Consider the following 16,698-nt stretch of genomic DNA (forward strand, 5'->3'; position numbering starts at 1 on the left):
ATAACGATTTCAGTCATCGCGCTATGCCCTAAACATACTCTGCCCAAAATCAGGTTAAAGTTTATTCCTCCATGAATAAAAAAATATATATTTTCGTGCACCCATAGCGACATCAGTGAAAATGTATTTTAAGCAAGCATTCGCTCGGCGCAATATATCTGGCCATGTGATTTATACGACCCGCCGGATATGAATATCAATGCAAATTTGAGAGGCTTTCCTGGACTGTATCCGGTGGAATCCAGTTTATCCGGCAGTGGACTTCATTGGTGATTAATATACTCTTCTTAGGGTTCCGTACCGTTACTCTAAAGAAAAAAAAGGAACTTTATAATTACCTTCGTTGCTTTTCTATTTGATGCTGGCAACGTTCAAATACGCGTTCATCAATGTTAATAAAATGACCAAATTAATTGATCTATAATTTATGCTTATTTATGCTACATAGTATTCTTGCAAAATTATTTTCGGAAGTCCTGTGGGAATTTTGGGATAAAAAGTAAGTATCCTATATGTTATTCCAGGTTATATTCTGTAAAGGTGTATAAAATTTCGTAACAATAGATTTATCTTGTAGATTTTGCGTGAAAGAGTCACAAACATACACATAAATCCTTACAAATGATTGCATTTATAAAATTAGTAGGTAGTTAATATCTGAAAATTAGGCCATTGCACAGTAAAACTGTTTTTGAGTCATTCGTACGGATTTTTTATTGCATCAAAAAAGGTTCAATGCACTCATAAAATTCCGTAGTCAAATACGATGTTCAAAATTATATTTCACTAGACCGGTTTTTATTCCAATAAACTGATGATTGTTTTTTTATCTGTGCAATTGACACACATATTTGATGGGCTGTGACAATTTTGCACCTTTATATAAAGGTTTGAGAAAAAAAAATTATGTTTTGTTTAGTTCGAGCTGTTGTTGTCGCTTACGTTTAAATTAATTATGTTTAAATTATTCGTGTACATTTTAGTTTGTTTGTTTATATTGTTGATTTTACAGGTGAGTTAATATTTAATATTATTTGTTGTTTTATCTGAAAAACAATATAACTTCAATTACATCCTTTTTAAACAGGCCTTTTTAGATATTGAGAAATAAATTGATAAACTGATGACAGTTTATCGATATGAATCTGGTCTCGATAAAAAATAATACAGTCATTTTTATACAGTTTTCAATATTATCCAGACAATTTATCCTCGAAAGTGTATACATAATTTAGATGCCCATTCAAGCACATCAAGTTACGCTTAGCGGCGAGTTTGCAATTAATTTGGGTAGGTTGATGTGCTGTTGACTGTACATTTTATATTATGACGATTTTTTTATTTATTTACAGGAAACACAATGTTTTCCCGATCCGAAACCGCAAATATTCATAGTAGATGGATGTAAGTTAATTCACATATATGTTTTCAAAGACAAAAAGCTATACTAACCTAGAGGTTAGTATAACTTTTTTGTCTTAAACCTAGATAGAGAAGACATTATACTTGTCTACATTACAGTATGCCTTCTCTAGCTAGATTGATGTTTTTTGCATTCACTATCTGACCACATGATTGGTCTGATCATGATTTAGACAATTACAATTATTTGCTACTATCGACCTCTACGTGAAATTTCATCCAGATCTTCCGTTTCCATGACACGGTTATATACATACAGATAAATATTTTGCCTTCTATTGGACGATGTAAAGTTCCTTAAATATTTTTCTTGTACATCTCCAATGTACAGACATAGAACAGTTAGGGTGCGGTTTTCTGTCCAGGTTAAAGTTAACGTCAAATTTGATTGTGCAACACATCCTTTGAGTTATTATATGTATATAAGATTATACCTACTGTGTATGTAACATCGGGTACTTAAGTTTTTTTATAGTCATGTATGAAATATTTTACATTTTCGTTTTTCAGATGACGCCGACGATTTGACGCTGTCCAGGTTCAAGATAAATGACACAGATGTCATGACAGACATCATGAAACATTAAATTTGCATCGTAGGGTACACTTTGATTGGTGGCAAAATAAATTCTGGTAGTTTTTGTTGCTAAATACTTGTTTTTATTTAAACAATCTTAAATTACAAAAATTTGCCTTGCTTCACGACATAGCTTCTAGGAGAGAGAAAAAAAATTGTGACGTGCAAAAAGGCGGTATTTTCCTTAATGTCATATAAGAAACGTCAAAATAAACTTTGCTTTAGTTACCGTTAAAAATAATTATTACATTGTACTCTTGTTTGTTAATTTGTGTTTTATTTTAAAAAATAAATCTTAACTAACTTACTTAACTAAAAATTCAAGTTCTCAAAATGACTATGTTATTAATAGAAAAGTTTAAACATACTATATATAATATGCTTAAATTTATCTAAAGTATGTTTTACGATACGCACGAACGGGTGAACCAAACGCACGAGAATATAGAGTGGTCCCATTCTAAGGCGGTAACCACACCAAATCATAACATTATTATGACATTATCTTTAAAATAACTAATAACTATTCTATTTCAGCCATTTTACATTTATAATTGAATGTAAGTATGCACAGACAGTTTAAGCCTATATTTTATTGAAACTGTAAACACGGAAAGTGTATTCAATCCCTCGTTCAATTTACAGTTCCCGCCAAAAGCGCTGAAGAATTCAGACGTGTTATAAATAGCTGTCTATTTGTATGTTTGTCTGCGGAGAGGAACTTCATGAATAATTCTGAAGCTGAATTAAGGAACTCCGTAATTTTGGTTAGTTTACAATTGTCTTAGGGTGAAATGCAGATTGCATTGAATCAGGAAGTCCCCTTAATTTCAAACTTGTTAACGCATAGAGTGCTGACCGACGAGTCATGTGGTTCTCGCCCTAAAAGTTCACTAGTCCTTATCGTCACGTAGTTGTACTCAATTATATCCCTTGATTTCCGCAAGGAATCCTATTTCTATCCTTAGATTAGACAGAGATAACAATAATATTCGTCTAAAATATGTGTTTAAACTGTTTAGTATCATTTATTTATGTACACAAAATAAAAATGTAAATAAAAAACTAAATACAAAGGTATATTACTTATTTCTACGGAAATTTCTTCCAATAGAATCGCGAAAGAAGGTCTGTATTTCTGTACTCTCGTTGTTCTATACGGTGTCTTCTTTGAGGTCATCATCTATGATGGATCGCGGGGCTTTGTTTTTACAAATCGAGAGCTTTTCGGGACTTCCCAAACATAAATAGCAAGCTACGTATATTTTGAGGAAAATAAAAGTCCCTGTTAATTTTTAACAATTTCGTAATTCTAATGCTCTTGGCTTAGAGACAATTGAATCTAGTAAATGTAAAAATTTTGAAGTAAGTAATTTGGTTGTTTTGCATTCAATTTATTTTTATAATGAATAGGTATACTGTTAATATTATACTTCTTGGCCAATTAAATGAGATTATTGCCATTGCAATCTCCCTTAGTGCTTAAGAACAAATCTTCCGAAACCATTATTAAGAAGGCTTTTCTTCAATGTTTTCCAATGTCCAAATTAAATTAAAAAAACAAAGTGTTCAATACAAAATGTCTTTCTAATTGGGAATAGGGTACATACAAAATAGGACGCAGCTGTTTCCACGCACAACTCATAACAACCCTATTTTCTTCGAGGTCGTAAGATTTCCTGTTGTCCCGAACACACGCCAACAGTCAAACATAGACAAAATCACATTTACACTCGTGTCGCATTTCGCGAGCATCCGCCATTACGACTAGAAAATATTTCTCCCGCGCAAACAAAAGAATAAAAAGTATGGTCAAGTGCGAACCTGCCTCGCACATATTATGGGTTTCTAAAACATGTTTTGTTTTTAAACTGTGATTTTGAAATTTACCTTGGGATCATAAAATTATTTTAATGTAAAGAAACAAAGATTTCATGGGATTGTCATTTCACTACCTCTTGTACCCTTGCTCATAACCTCGGTGATACAGTGGACCTTCTGATACTTAGTTAAACGCTACTAGCCATAGCTAGCCATTGAAATTATCTCCAGTAAGCACAGGTTTTATTGGCCTCATTAAAATAAGCCGCACCAATGTACAAATTAATATGGATACAAGATAATATGGATAATATCTTGTGTTATTTTTTGTGTATATGAATTTGTAAATAAATAAATGCTAAATTCATAAAATCATATTAAGATTGATGAAGATTTACATACTTTCTGAGACAAAGAAGGAGATCTGTTTCAATGCAAAACTCTTGGTATTATTTTCTAAATCGAAAAATTTTGACCAAAATTTCGAGGCTTCGGTTTCTATACATTCCACACGGAACCCTGAAAACGATTGTTGGTTTCATATGTCGCGCTTAACGACACATCTGCATTACAAAAAAATGTTTTATCGTTTTAGGTGTCTGATGGTCGCACGATACGTGTGCCATGGCGTTTTTGTTCCAACTGCTTTTTAGACGCCATTTTTTTTAGATGCGCCATTTTGCTCGGCATCCGGTGGAAATATTTTTAGTCTGTGACGTACGGAGGGCGGGCTATCGGCACAGATTTACGGAATTCGAACTGGTGGGAACAATTTTTATCGTTTGAATTTCATTTTTTAATGCTTTGAAACAAAAATATTGTTGACACTTTTTGTTTTGAACCATAAAAAAATGTTGGCTGTGCTACTCGTATTTCAGAAAAAAGTTATCATTTTGATCTTAGCTGTGATTAGAACTGTATTAATATTTTTTTTTTGTTTTCAGTGCTGATGAAAGAGGCGTACGTCCAGTAGTGGACTTCTTGTGACCGAGAAGAAGATGATAAGTGAATGTGAGTTACTCGTCCGATCTCACGCAAAGTTTAAATTAACCAATTACCATCTCAACCATGTTTACTAGATTTTACTAATTTTGTATTCGGATGTCTGTCAGTTCAGTTATACATATAACTCAATATTTTTATAGTAGTTCTCGTAGACCTCCACTTTCTTCCGGGGTAGGAAAACATTATGGTAAGTTCATTGGTAGACCATTAAGTTCACTAATATGCGTCAATCACTAAGTACTCGATGGCGGTAGTAGAAAAAATCATTTCACATGTCTTTAGGCGACTTAAATAAAACGGACATCAGTATTAGCAATAACACTATCGATAAATACGCGGTTACGGACAAAATAATAATTTATACATTGATAACATCCTCTACCTACACTTCGAGGGAAGCCTTCTAATTTTACTATTAAAAAGAGCAAGGCGGACGTTATCATTAAGGTCCAAACATAATATGTCATTGTGCCGCAGCATTTCTGAAAGTTTTTTTTTTATTATATTTTCCCGTTACCGCGAAACATGTAAATGAACCAGTATGAACCGGTTTACAGCTCAATAAACGTAGTTATGACTGAGGCAAGTGCCTGGGTGTGCTTAAGTTATTTTGTATTAAGACACTTAAGACACTTTTAATACGTCGTATAATAAATAGGCCGCATATTTGCAGTTAATAATTTAGGTCAAACGTTATTTTTTTATTGAGAAAGATATTTCGTTTTTTATGATCACTTCAAAACTTTGGTCTTATGCCTGACAGACAGGCCGGACGAACTAGGAATTTTTAAGGTTTTTTTAAATAACACGTGTATAGATAGATATCTTACGTGTATAGATAGTTCTTTAATCACCATAATACATGTGGTTATTGATGCCGACTAGTAAATTTATGAAATTAGGTTTACCAGTTATTAAAATACAGACCACTTAATAATAAGTACAGTCGGGGTCAGATAAGCCTGACTGACTAATTATCACAGGGGAATTAGTATTGTCTGTGTGACTGTATATCCACAAAAGAAGTTTGAAGTTTGAAGCGGTGGTGGTGTAATGGTTAAGATCGAAATCCACAAAAGAAGTTTGAAGTTTGAAGCGGTGGTGGTGTAATGGTTAAGATCGAAAGGTCTCAGGCTCGTATCCTACTCGTGTTATATACTAGTATGAGTTGTATAGTAGTTTTCGTAGACCACCACTTGCTTCCGGTGAAGGAAAACATCGTGAGGAAACCTGCACACTGGTTGACAGTTTAGTTTCCTAGTGTGTATGCGACTACCTGCCACTAAATGGAGGCAAGTAGTCGTAAAAGTCGTGTCAGATCCCTTTAGGCGACTTGAATAAAATCTGACATTAATGTTAGCAATAACATTCTGATGATAAAATTAGTCTCTCTATCGCGTCTATTTGTATGAACGTGATAAACACAAAAACTATTTTCTGTAGATTTTCTGTACGGTTTTCCAATAGATAGCGTGATTGCTGAGAATTAGTCTCTCTATCGCGTCTATTTGTATGAACGTGATAAACACAAAAACTATTTTCTGTAGATTTTCTGTACGGTTCTCCAATAGATAGCGTGATTGCTGAGGAAGGTTTAGGTAATAGGTGTATTTATTATGGTTTAAGCGAGCGAAGCCGGGACGGGCCGCTAGTTAAAATATTATTTTAAAGAGATTGGTTACGGGCGACTGGATTCTAATCCGATAGAATTATTTGACGACCTCGGTGGCGCAGTGGTAAAGTGCTTGCCTCTGAACCGAGAAGTCCCGGGTTCGATCCCCGGCCGGTTCAGGATGGAAAATGATCTTTTTCTGATTGATTCGGGTCTTGGATGTTTATATATATATGTATATGTTATAAAATATAGTATCGTTGAGTTAGTATCCCATAACACAAGTCTCGAACTTACTTTGGGGCTAGCTCAATCTGTGTGATTTGTCCTAATATATTTTATTATTTATTTATTATATGCAACGGACAATATTTGCCAATCTCCACGATACAAATACCTATTAGAATTTCCCTGACATACGACCTAGCATGTCGCAGTTAACAACGCGTGAAGTGTAAAAACAACCACAGGATCTTCCATTAACCTCTGTACGTTGCTCTGTTTTTATGGCTTCCTTGCTAATCATCGAGGGGTACAGAAGATAAGCTGCGTTGTTATTTTTTTATTTATTAACTCCAGAGTTAAATTTTAAAATTTTTGTGTCCATATTTTTTATGTCTAGCATACTTTAGTTTTGGAGAGATAAAGCGAGTTGATAATACAATTGGCAATAAGTCCTTATAGAATATACATTGGGAGGTACAAAATAAGTAAATTATTTTAAAATTCGCTGATATTGAAGCCATAGAAGTCGAAGCGGAGTAACTCAGTGCGGTTAGTTGTAAACTTATTTAATTCACGATTGTCACAATACTACATTATTTTGGTAAGAAAATCAACACAGAAAAAGTATTGGAGTTTTAAAGCAGCAAACAAAAAGAAAAATATTAACAAGTGATAGTTTTGTAGTTCAAAGACGACGACGAAAGTTGACGACCTCGGTGGCGCATTGGTAAAGTTCTTGCCACTGAACCGAGAGGTTCGATCCCCAGTCGGGTCATGATGGAAAATGATCTTTTTCTGATTGACCCGGGTCTTGGATGTTTATCTATATATGTACTTGTTATAAAATATAGTATCGTTGAGTTAGAATTCCATAACACAAGTCTCGAACTTACTTTGGGGCTAGCTCAATCTGTGTGATTTGTCCTTATATATTTATTAAAGAGCGCTGTTTCTGTGTGAACGCAAATTTGTGTGGGGTGAAAATGTATTTTCTTTTTATTATTTAGCACAATGCGTGTATGTAACTTGTCCAGTGGTTCACCACTGTGTGTTAGTCTGTGACTATGGTATTATTGTTCGATTTTACGCACAAATCAGTGTTGCTGATCGATAGTCCACGCGAATATTATTTCGATAGTTCTAACAGCCGGGTTCTGAAAGATATGTATGAATTTTACACATGAGTCCGCTCAGCTCAGTCAGCTCAGGTTAGCATGTGATCTCTGTGTCGTCATTAATGGAATTAAATCAAACGTATGTGCAATGAAAATAAATAAATGATACCATGGAATGGTAACTTTATATGGAGATAATTTATTTTTGATATATTAACTCTATTGAAAACTCTGTTGAAAAACACATTTTTATTAGTTGTTTTTCTTGAAACATTTTTTGATTTTATTTTTCCTTTTGAACTGCACCCCGTAAGCTGTATTCATAACACCACAGATGTTTGATTTTGTGGCTATTCTCATGAATCCGTTCTCCCCCCATTTGGTGCCGTAGGAGTTCTTCAAAATCCAGTATTCTTCGCCAGATTCTTCCCCAAAGCCTATAAGAGTCACGCCGTGGGATAGATCTGTATTCTGGTTAGCACTACAAAAGTAAAGTAAAATAATTATTTATTACTAAGAGTGGGTTGCACCAGGCAACTTTGACGCTAACATTAACCTGCGCAGAAAAACGTGACGTTTATCTAAACGTCAGCGGCGCGCAGGTTAAAGTCAACGTCAAAGTTGACTGGTGCAACTCACCCTAAGTATAAGTATGATGAAAGTGTACGTTATTTTAATATACATTGTTATTATCCATACATTGTGCTGCATCACATGTAAATTCATTCGGTAAAGTTTGCAAGTTTGCGCACTTAAAATAACTTGAATAAAACTATTCTCATAAACTTTTGTACTATGTATTCATTAAGTAAATATGATTCATACTTGTTACCTTGTATTAGATTCTTATAAACAAACTATTTAAAAGGGCGCTGTGTTTAATCATTACATAGCATAAATCAAAATCGCTTCCAATATCTGTCCTTTAAACTACTCCATTAATTTTAATGAGGGTTTTAAAAAACGCGTAGTATATTTCGGTACGTGTATAAATTATTATGGACCTGAGTAAAGTGGGCAAGGGCGCTAGCAAAAAGAATATAGAAAACATACAAAAAATTTAAGGTACTCACCATTTTTCATTATCATATATGCCCTTAGAATAAAATATGAAAGTTTTCGGATTCCCGTTCAGGGCTATGGCGAGTGGACCGTTTTTTCTCAGGGCATTCTAAAAATAAAAGTCAGCTATAAAAACTGAACTAAGTGAAGGAAAAAATATTTCAAATATTTTTAATTTTTTTAATTAATTTATTTAACATTATTACTAAAACAAGTTTAAGGATTTAAAGTCTGAAAAGCTGTTTTCTACTAGTTAACCAATAGTAAATTCCCTGTATATAGAATAATTATATTGTTAGTAATATAATTTAAAAAAATTCTTCACCTGTATTTTTGTTTTATCTTTAGGTATTTTCACAAAGTTGCTAATTTTTCTTATTTTTTCCGCGTTCTTGATATTGCATATACCTTCCTAAAAATAGACACAAATACATATATACGTACATTTAAATTGATATTAAAATCATTTATAATCAAAGAAAACATTGAAGTAAACAATCATAAAACTTAGCATGAAGCGGTAGTCGAGTGTTTAAGACTTGTGATCCTATGATCTAAAGGTCCCAGGTTCGAATCCTACTCGTGCCATGGGAGTTTCTATACCAATATGTCTCATTTAGGTATAGTACTTTTCATAAGTAGACTGTTTTCGGCGAAGGAAAACATCGTTAAAATACCTGGACACTGGTTGACAGTTTAAGTTCACTAGTGTGTAAGTATGCGTTTATTTGCATATGTACTTAGTCGTAAAAGTCATGTCATATGCCTTTAGGCGAAAACACAACACAAGTCTCGAACACAAGTCCCATAACACAAGTCTCGAACTTACTTTGGGGCTAGCTCAATATGTGTGATTTGTCCTTATTTATTTATTTAGGCGAGTACAATGAAATCTGACATTTGAAATTTCAGCAATTGACACACATGAAAAGAAAGAAAAATACTTACCATAGCTAAATATGGCCCATAAGAGTCTTTAGTAGGGACGCCGAAGTTTTTGATGTAAGTCAATGTGTAATATAAGTTTCCGCTATCACATCCGAAGTTAACTTTCTTTCCCGCACTTCTGAAATGAAAACAAATCTTTCAAGTACAGTTAAAACAGAACAAATTGTAAGTACTTTTCATTAAAACACAAAATAAACAAGATCCATTTTATGCGATGATGTATCATCATATCTTACGGCAGTGTTTGTTAATCACCTTTGTTTGATCTTTGTCTGTTCGTACTAAGCTGTGATATCTTACTAATATTATTAATGCGAAAGTTTGTGAGGATGTGTTTATGTATGTATGTTTGTTTGTTTGTTTGTTTGTTTGTTTGTTTGTTTGTTTGTTTGTTTGTTTGTTTGTTTGTTTGTTTGTTTGTTTGTTTGTTTGTTTGTTTGTTTGTTTGTTTGTTTGTTTGTTTGTTTGTTTGTTTGTTTGTTTGTTTGTTTGTTTGTTTGTTTGTTTGTTTGTTTGTTTGTTTGTTTGTTTGTTACTCTTTCACGCAAAATCTACAGGATGGATTGTTACGAAATTTGGTACAAGGGTAGAATATAACCTGTAATAACACAAAGGGTGCCTTTTATCCCGAATTTTCCACGGGAGCGAAGCCCTTCTAAAGCGATGCTAGTAGGTATATAATAGTAGGTAGTAGGTATATGTATCTGAAGTGATAACCACACCTCCAAGAGCAATCAATGATCGCTTGCTCGCTGATTTCCTCTAGCACTCCCTGGCATCCAGTGTATATGAATCTTGTGGACTCGATCGCTGCAGCCGATGTGAACGCGTAGCAGGAGCCACATAGAACTGTTTGATCTAGAAAGTAAATTGTTTAGTAGAAACATATTAGTATAAAGAAGTGTTTGATGATTCTATGTCAATGATCTAAGAAAACGTTAAATCTATACTATTATTATAAAGAGGTAGCCGTTTGTGAGTTTGTATGTTTGAGGCAGGTAATCTCTGAAACTACCGAACCGTATTCACAAGTTCGTTCACCATTAGAAAGGTACATTATCCAAGATTGTTTTAGGCTATATTTCATCTCAAAATTCCCACGGGAGCGAAGCGCCTGGCAACATCTAGTGTTGTAATAAAATGTTTTAATAACTGGCATAGCGGACTCTGGGTTCAGACGCTCAATGGCGGTGGAAGAAACCAAGAAAACGTTCCAGTTGAGAGGGAGCTGGATAAAAAAGAAATAGGGTTTTTGGAAAGATAATTCTATAACAGTTCTGATAATGTTGTGGAATGAAAAAATATGACAGACACATTTTGTGTCATCAAGATACATTTTGTAACACTAGAATAAAATATATTCCAATGGATCTATTCAAATTTTGCGCTAGATTACAAATACAATATTCGAATCAATTACCTTTAATAGGGCTGATTGCATTATACACTCTCCAGTCAAAACTATTTATATCATCACCAATAGTGTCGTCGTCATGATAAATATATTCGCTAATATTAGTGGGATGGACATGGAGCGCATTTAATATTGACAGTTCTGTATCACTCAAATCAGCAAATTGATTTAAAGCCAACGAATACGACTTATGTTGACGATTTACTGAATTGATCAATCTGAAACAAATATATTTTTTCATTTAAACATTGAAAAATATGTCTCTTGAAATATTGTTGTTTTATTGAATAAAGAATTTTGTTTCTATCTTTCTAGTCGGTAAAATGAAGTAATTTGGATAGCTTACCTCAAATTATTTTTGAAAAAGTTCTGTCTCTCTCGGTATTCTTTATCGTCTTTATAATTTTTGTCGTGTTCCACTATAAAACTGAAAAGAGAACCTTTATTCTTGTATTAACAAAATCTTAATAAGTAATTAATACAGTCTATATCTAAACGCTATTTAAATATAAATTGAACATATAAACAAAGATACATGTGTTTTTTGAAGAAATCTTTTCGCTCTTTTCTTTAAGAGCCCTTAATTATAAATATAGTATTAGGTGTGCAATTAACAATATATTTTTATTTCTAATTATGGGAATTCTAGTGAACTTTTATTACTTTCAAAAACTCTAAGAAGACCTTTATTTATATTTACCTGTCAAACGCTCTGTTAATCCTTTTGTCTTCTAACGCCGGATTAACGTACTCCATTACAGGATCAAGTGGTTCGTGCAGCTGAGCCGAGCCAATCTTGCAGTCCAAAGCTGAAAATATGTTAAATATCTACAGACAACCACTGTAACAAAATAAATTGATCGATCAATCGAAAATAAAACTTCATTTAAAACCACCAAGAACTGTGAAACTACATTTTAATGAAAAAAAAAATACAGCATCGATTTACAATCATCAATGATTACTAGAGCAGTTAGTAGTAATACGGCAAAACAAATCAATCAACTGTTATGGTAGCTAATGCGGGTGACGAAGACGCGTTCATTGCGCGATTATTCAAATCTATATTTTGTCTTAGATCTGCTTGCATTGTTCGTGTAGGGTATAAAACATAAGAATAGATTTGTCAATGTTAATTGGTGTGACGCATGCACGATTGGATGGGTTATCAATCTGCAGATCCAATATTAGGTTTGAAGAACTTTATTCTCATGAAGACACATAGCCACTTACTTGAGAATTAATTTAAATACTATATAACGTTTAAAACGCACTTAAAAAGAACAGATTATTCATATTAATATTACACCTTTATTGGAAGTCTCTTAACTACTTTTTAGAAAATTACTTTTCTTCTAATTGACTTTAAAAAGTCAATTAGAAAAGTAATTTTGTTCAATAGTAGCGACGCTCACATCGGAACAGATAAATTTGTTCCTGTAACCCGATCGGATATGCAAGTGTACCTTAGTAATGAAGTTTCAATACTTACAACTGGGAATCTCAAATATTTCAGGATTGGGTTTCGAAGTATTAAAATACAAGTAATCGTGATAGAAATAAAACATTTCCGTCCCGTCTACCTTCATTCGATGTTCGTATCTGTAAACAATGTCGATTAGTAGGTACATACATTACTTAACTATGGAAATATACGAATAAATAGACACAGAATGCTGAAAATTATATAAAATTGTGTAACGTTTGCGTGCAGGAGGCTAAAATCATCTATGCATAAAAAAGTATCTAATCAACTATGTATTTAAAAAAATGTGTTATAAATTTTCATAGATTTAAAAAACAAAAATGCACTGCTTATTTGCTATGCCTGGACTAAGTTACTTAGCTAGTTAAGGGGTTAAGTGCGTATTAATTGTAACTGTAATTTAAGGACTTTATAATACTTTGTTTTTGAATAAATGATGTGATAACTTAATCTTACTTAATTGGTATGCTTCCTGTACTTTCAGACTTCACCCACACAGTATAAGTATACTTTAAGTCAAGCCCTTCCGAGCTGTGACCTACTTCGTACCCCCATTTTTCTGTTACAACATTACCAATGGGGTATCTACCTGTAAATGCAGGAATGAAAACATTTTTTTGTCTTTCTTTAAATGACTTAGTGTAGACTTATAAAAAGTTACAAATTGTTTAAATAAAAAAAAAGTAGAATTTCGGGATCTTCAAGGCGTGCGCTAGCATTTTTTGAGCTTGCCTGTAATACCGTAGACTCATCAATCTAGATTGAGGTCAAACGCACTCAACATTTTAATAATATTAAAAGTACAATCAAGGACAGTTAAACCTGACCCACCTGTAATAGTAAGTTTGTCGTAATCTGCCCTCAACTAAGGGTGCACTTTATTTTCGAATCTATTGGATTACGAAAAATATATGAAATTTGGTACATGAGTAGAATATAACCACCACCTGTTATAATGGCCACAGTTGAAAAGTTTTGATGAAAATTCTGTAATAATATTTATTATGAACATATTTGAATGCTTTATATAACACCTGCTGCGCCTTGTGCCCTGTGGGAATTACGGGATAAAAAGTTTCCTATGTGTTATTCCAGGTTATATTCTACCCGTGTACCAAATTTCATATATTTTTCGTGAAAAAAGAAACATACTATACATATAATGTTAGTAGGATTTGTTAAGCTATAAGTATTTACATAATTTCTTATTGAAACTCTTTAAAAATCTAAATCATATTTGTATTGTGGAAATTATAAATTACCAAAATACTTACCTACTTAAGACTTTTCGAGTGTTATCGAAGAAAAGACAGGTAACCAAATATGTTTTAGTTTTTTAAAGTACCTATCCAAACATGCGAAGTACTTATATGTAAAAATACCTTTTAATTTGAATTCATCTTCAGGTCCAGGTAAATAATGTCTTTTTGCAAACATTTTGATATTGTAATCGGATGAGTTATACACATCACACACATCGCAACTGTGTCCGCTTTCGAAGCTTTCAGGGTGTATCTGGTAAAGGTTAGTATAATTGTAATCTTTTGCTAAACAATATCATTAAATTAGTATAAAACAAAGTCCCTACCCGCTGTCTTCTGTATACAGATCTTTAAAATTACGTAACGGTTATTGATGATGGGTTTTTAATCGATAGAGTGATTCCAGAACGTTTATAAAATAACGTGTATTAAATAAAATAATATTACTATTTTTGTTGTAGATAAGTACTCAAACATTTTGCACTACATACATAAGTAAATGTAATTTTGTACTTACTATTTAATACTGGTTGTACATATAATTAACGGAAAAATAATATACTTAATGTAAAACCCTCCATGATAGTAACTTTAAACAAACAACGTGTAATTGGCGCTCTTTTGTTTTTTTAAATGACTTACTTTACTTTTTCAAAGATTTTTTTAATGCCTAGTATCAGACCAATGGACTTTGTACAAACCGAAAACATTGGTTATATTTTAGACGAACCCGAATTACTACTAATACCAGACTAAGACAATTTTGTATACCTACTTATATTTAACAAAAACTTATGCCGTATTTATTGACTATATTGGTCGAGTTTTGGTATTGATATCGTATATACTTAACTGATACCTTAAGCCACTAATAAAGTACAATGTGTCAATAGACGATGTGTGTATGGGGGATGAGATGGGAAACTTGTGTATAATTTATGTATACTTACCTTATAATATAGAAACGAATCTGCTGATGTTCTCAACTTGTACAATTTGTCCAGGCCATCGTAGAAGTCTATTCTAGAGATACCAGTGTCTCCGTCAGTCCTGAATTAATGAATGAATGAATAATTTATTCATAAACTTGCACGTATACAAAAATAATTTACCAGTTGGCTCCACTAGGCTGCAAGCCTGTCCTGTGACAGCCAAAAACAGATTAACAATGTTGATTTAAAAGCCAATGACAAAAAGGTTTATTACACATAATCATATTAAACTATACATATTTATGTACTACAAAAATTAAATGAAAAGATAGGGATAGACATAGTATAAAGCTCACTTCAAAGTCGTCAACGTCAACTCAGTTTGAACATAGTCCCAGGTCATTAGTAGTCCTGTACAAATGTTTGATATTTTTTGATTTATAATCTGCATAATGCTCTTATACTCTGTAGTAATCACAAATATAAAGGTGTAGCGATTATTTTGAACGTTTTAAGCCGCCTTGTCTTCTAATATTATAAATGCGAATGTAAGTTTATCAACCAATCTTCTTAAAATTGCACACATGTAGTCTGAAGTACGGGGAAGGATTTTCCGGGCATAAGCTATTGTAATATAAAACAGGTTACCTTCAACCACAATTCGAAAAACTAACTTTTAGGTAATGCTCGTGAAGTCCAACCATAGCGTGTTTACTTTGTAGGTACATATTTTGTCCATTAAATGTACCTATAACTATAATAAATAATTAAAATGATTCTCTCTTTCTCTGCAGTTAATTAACATGGTCCCATGGTCCAATCCCCAATTTCTTACCATATTTGATAGGGTTCTTGTATTTCAGCTGACGGTATGTTTAGCACAGCTCGCAAAGAATACGTCCTGCTCCATGACAGTCCACCTGGATGAAAATATAATCACACAATAAGGTAGATGTTTAAGGTGAAAGTGGTATCTCACTTTTCGAGTGTGTTACTTGCTATCTCTGTTGTAAGACTTTATTGAAGTCGCCTAAAAGCATCTGACATGACTTTTACTCTTCACCGGAAGCCAGTGGTCGTCGATGAAAATTACTATACACAAGTCTATTGGTATACAAACTCATGTGGCACCAGTAGGATTTGAACCTGGGATCTTTCAGTTCCAGGCGGGCGCCATAACCACCACCGCTTCAAATTCTCTATAAACAGGTATAAAAAATATGAACAAGATTTTTTTTATTGACGAACTAGTTAGTTAATCTTTTTCATGTAAATGCACAACTTACTAGCAATGGTTAATGCACTTAAAACATAAAATATTTCACGAAAGCACTTCATATTGTAAAAATTTTAGGCAGAATATGTATTTTTATTTAATTTTACAGTTATATATATTTAAATTTATATTTCCCTATCGCATTAGATTGCGTTCGTATGTAATCAGCACGTCATTATTTTATATCTCTAATTAAAACTAACAGCTATTGTTCATGGAACTTAATGAAGTACTTACCAGCTTGTTTAATGCAAAAATAAAACCATTAAATCCAATAGGAAACAAAAGTCTGGCTATTTTGTTTCGTCTGGCCTAAAAGAAATATTAGGGCCTTCTGGCATGATGAGTATTAATACAGTTTAAGTGATTCAATGATGTTTCTCTCCGCATTTCATCTCAGCAGTGGTCGTTCCGAAATGTCAGATTGTAGCTTTGTGAGAAATTACCAAAAATTGACGTAAAAAAGGATTTGTTGTCGAGTAAATTTAATTTTTGAATCATATATCATAACCTATATACATATAAAACTCTCAATAAATCT

At 32.9% G+C, this 16,698-nt stretch overlaps 2 protein-coding genes and 1 long non-coding RNA gene across 5 annotated transcripts in view; 1 reads left to right on the forward strand and 2 right to left on the reverse strand.

The window, feature by feature from the left end:
- Positions 1–16,698, reverse strand: part of LOC128683687 (uncharacterized protein) — a 138,064-nt gene that overhangs the window by 104,140 nt on the left and 17,226 nt on the right. The gene's annotated exons all lie outside the window — the stretch shown is intronic.
- On the forward strand, positions 899–2,553 carry LOC128683694 (uncharacterized). The gene is made up of 3 exons (XR_008406316.2): positions 899–1,012; positions 1,353–1,404; positions 1,933–2,553. It is a non-coding gene; the product is annotated as an uncharacterized LOC128683694 (long non-coding RNA).
- Positions 7,927–16,277, reverse strand: LOC128683685 (digestive cysteine proteinase 1-like). 3 transcript variants are annotated; one of them, XM_053769574.1, is made up of 14 exons: positions 16,168–16,277; positions 15,717–15,801; positions 14,900–14,999; positions 14,070–14,202; positions 13,144–13,276; positions 12,694–12,803; positions 11,902–12,010; positions 11,548–11,628; positions 11,208–11,419; positions 10,510–10,645; positions 9,788–9,902; positions 9,165–9,251; positions 8,851–8,948; positions 7,927–8,258 (listed from the first exon to the last, which is right to left on the reverse strand). In XM_053769574.1, exons 1-14 carry the CDS (start codon positions 16,217–16,219, stop codon positions 8,030–8,032), a joined length of 1,680 nt encoding a protein of 559 aa, XP_053625549.1. In that variant the 5' UTR covers positions 16,220–16,277; the 3' UTR covers positions 7,927–8,029. The 3 variants fall into 3 exon arrangements, with proteins under 3 accessions (XP_053625549.1, XP_053625548.1, XP_053625551.1); XM_053769573.1 differs by having other exon boundaries at positions 9,788–9,905; XM_053769576.2 differs by lacking the exon at positions 16,168–16,277 and adding an exon at positions 16,002–16,132 and having other exon boundaries at positions 9,788–9,905.

This window comes from Plodia interpunctella, chromosome 3 (assembly GCF_027563975.2).
Source record: "Plodia interpunctella isolate USDA-ARS_2022_Savannah chromosome 3, ilPloInte3.2, whole genome shotgun sequence".
NCBI lineage: Eukaryota > Metazoa > Arthropoda > Insecta > Lepidoptera > Pyralidae > Plodia > Plodia interpunctella.

Coding starts and splice junctions, on each gene's coding strand:
- LOC128683685 (XM_053769573.1), bottom strand. CDS start 16,219: ATGAAGTGCTTTCGTGAAATATTTTATGTTTTAAGTGCATTAACCATT. Junction 12,804..13,143: donor ACAGGAAGCATACCAATTAA/GTAAGATTAAGT, acceptor CATTGTTTACAG/ATACGAACATCGAATGAAGG. Junction 12,011..12,693: donor AATATTTGAGATTCCCAGTT/GTAAGTATTGAA, acceptor ACATATTTTCAG/CTTTGGACTGCAAGATTGGC.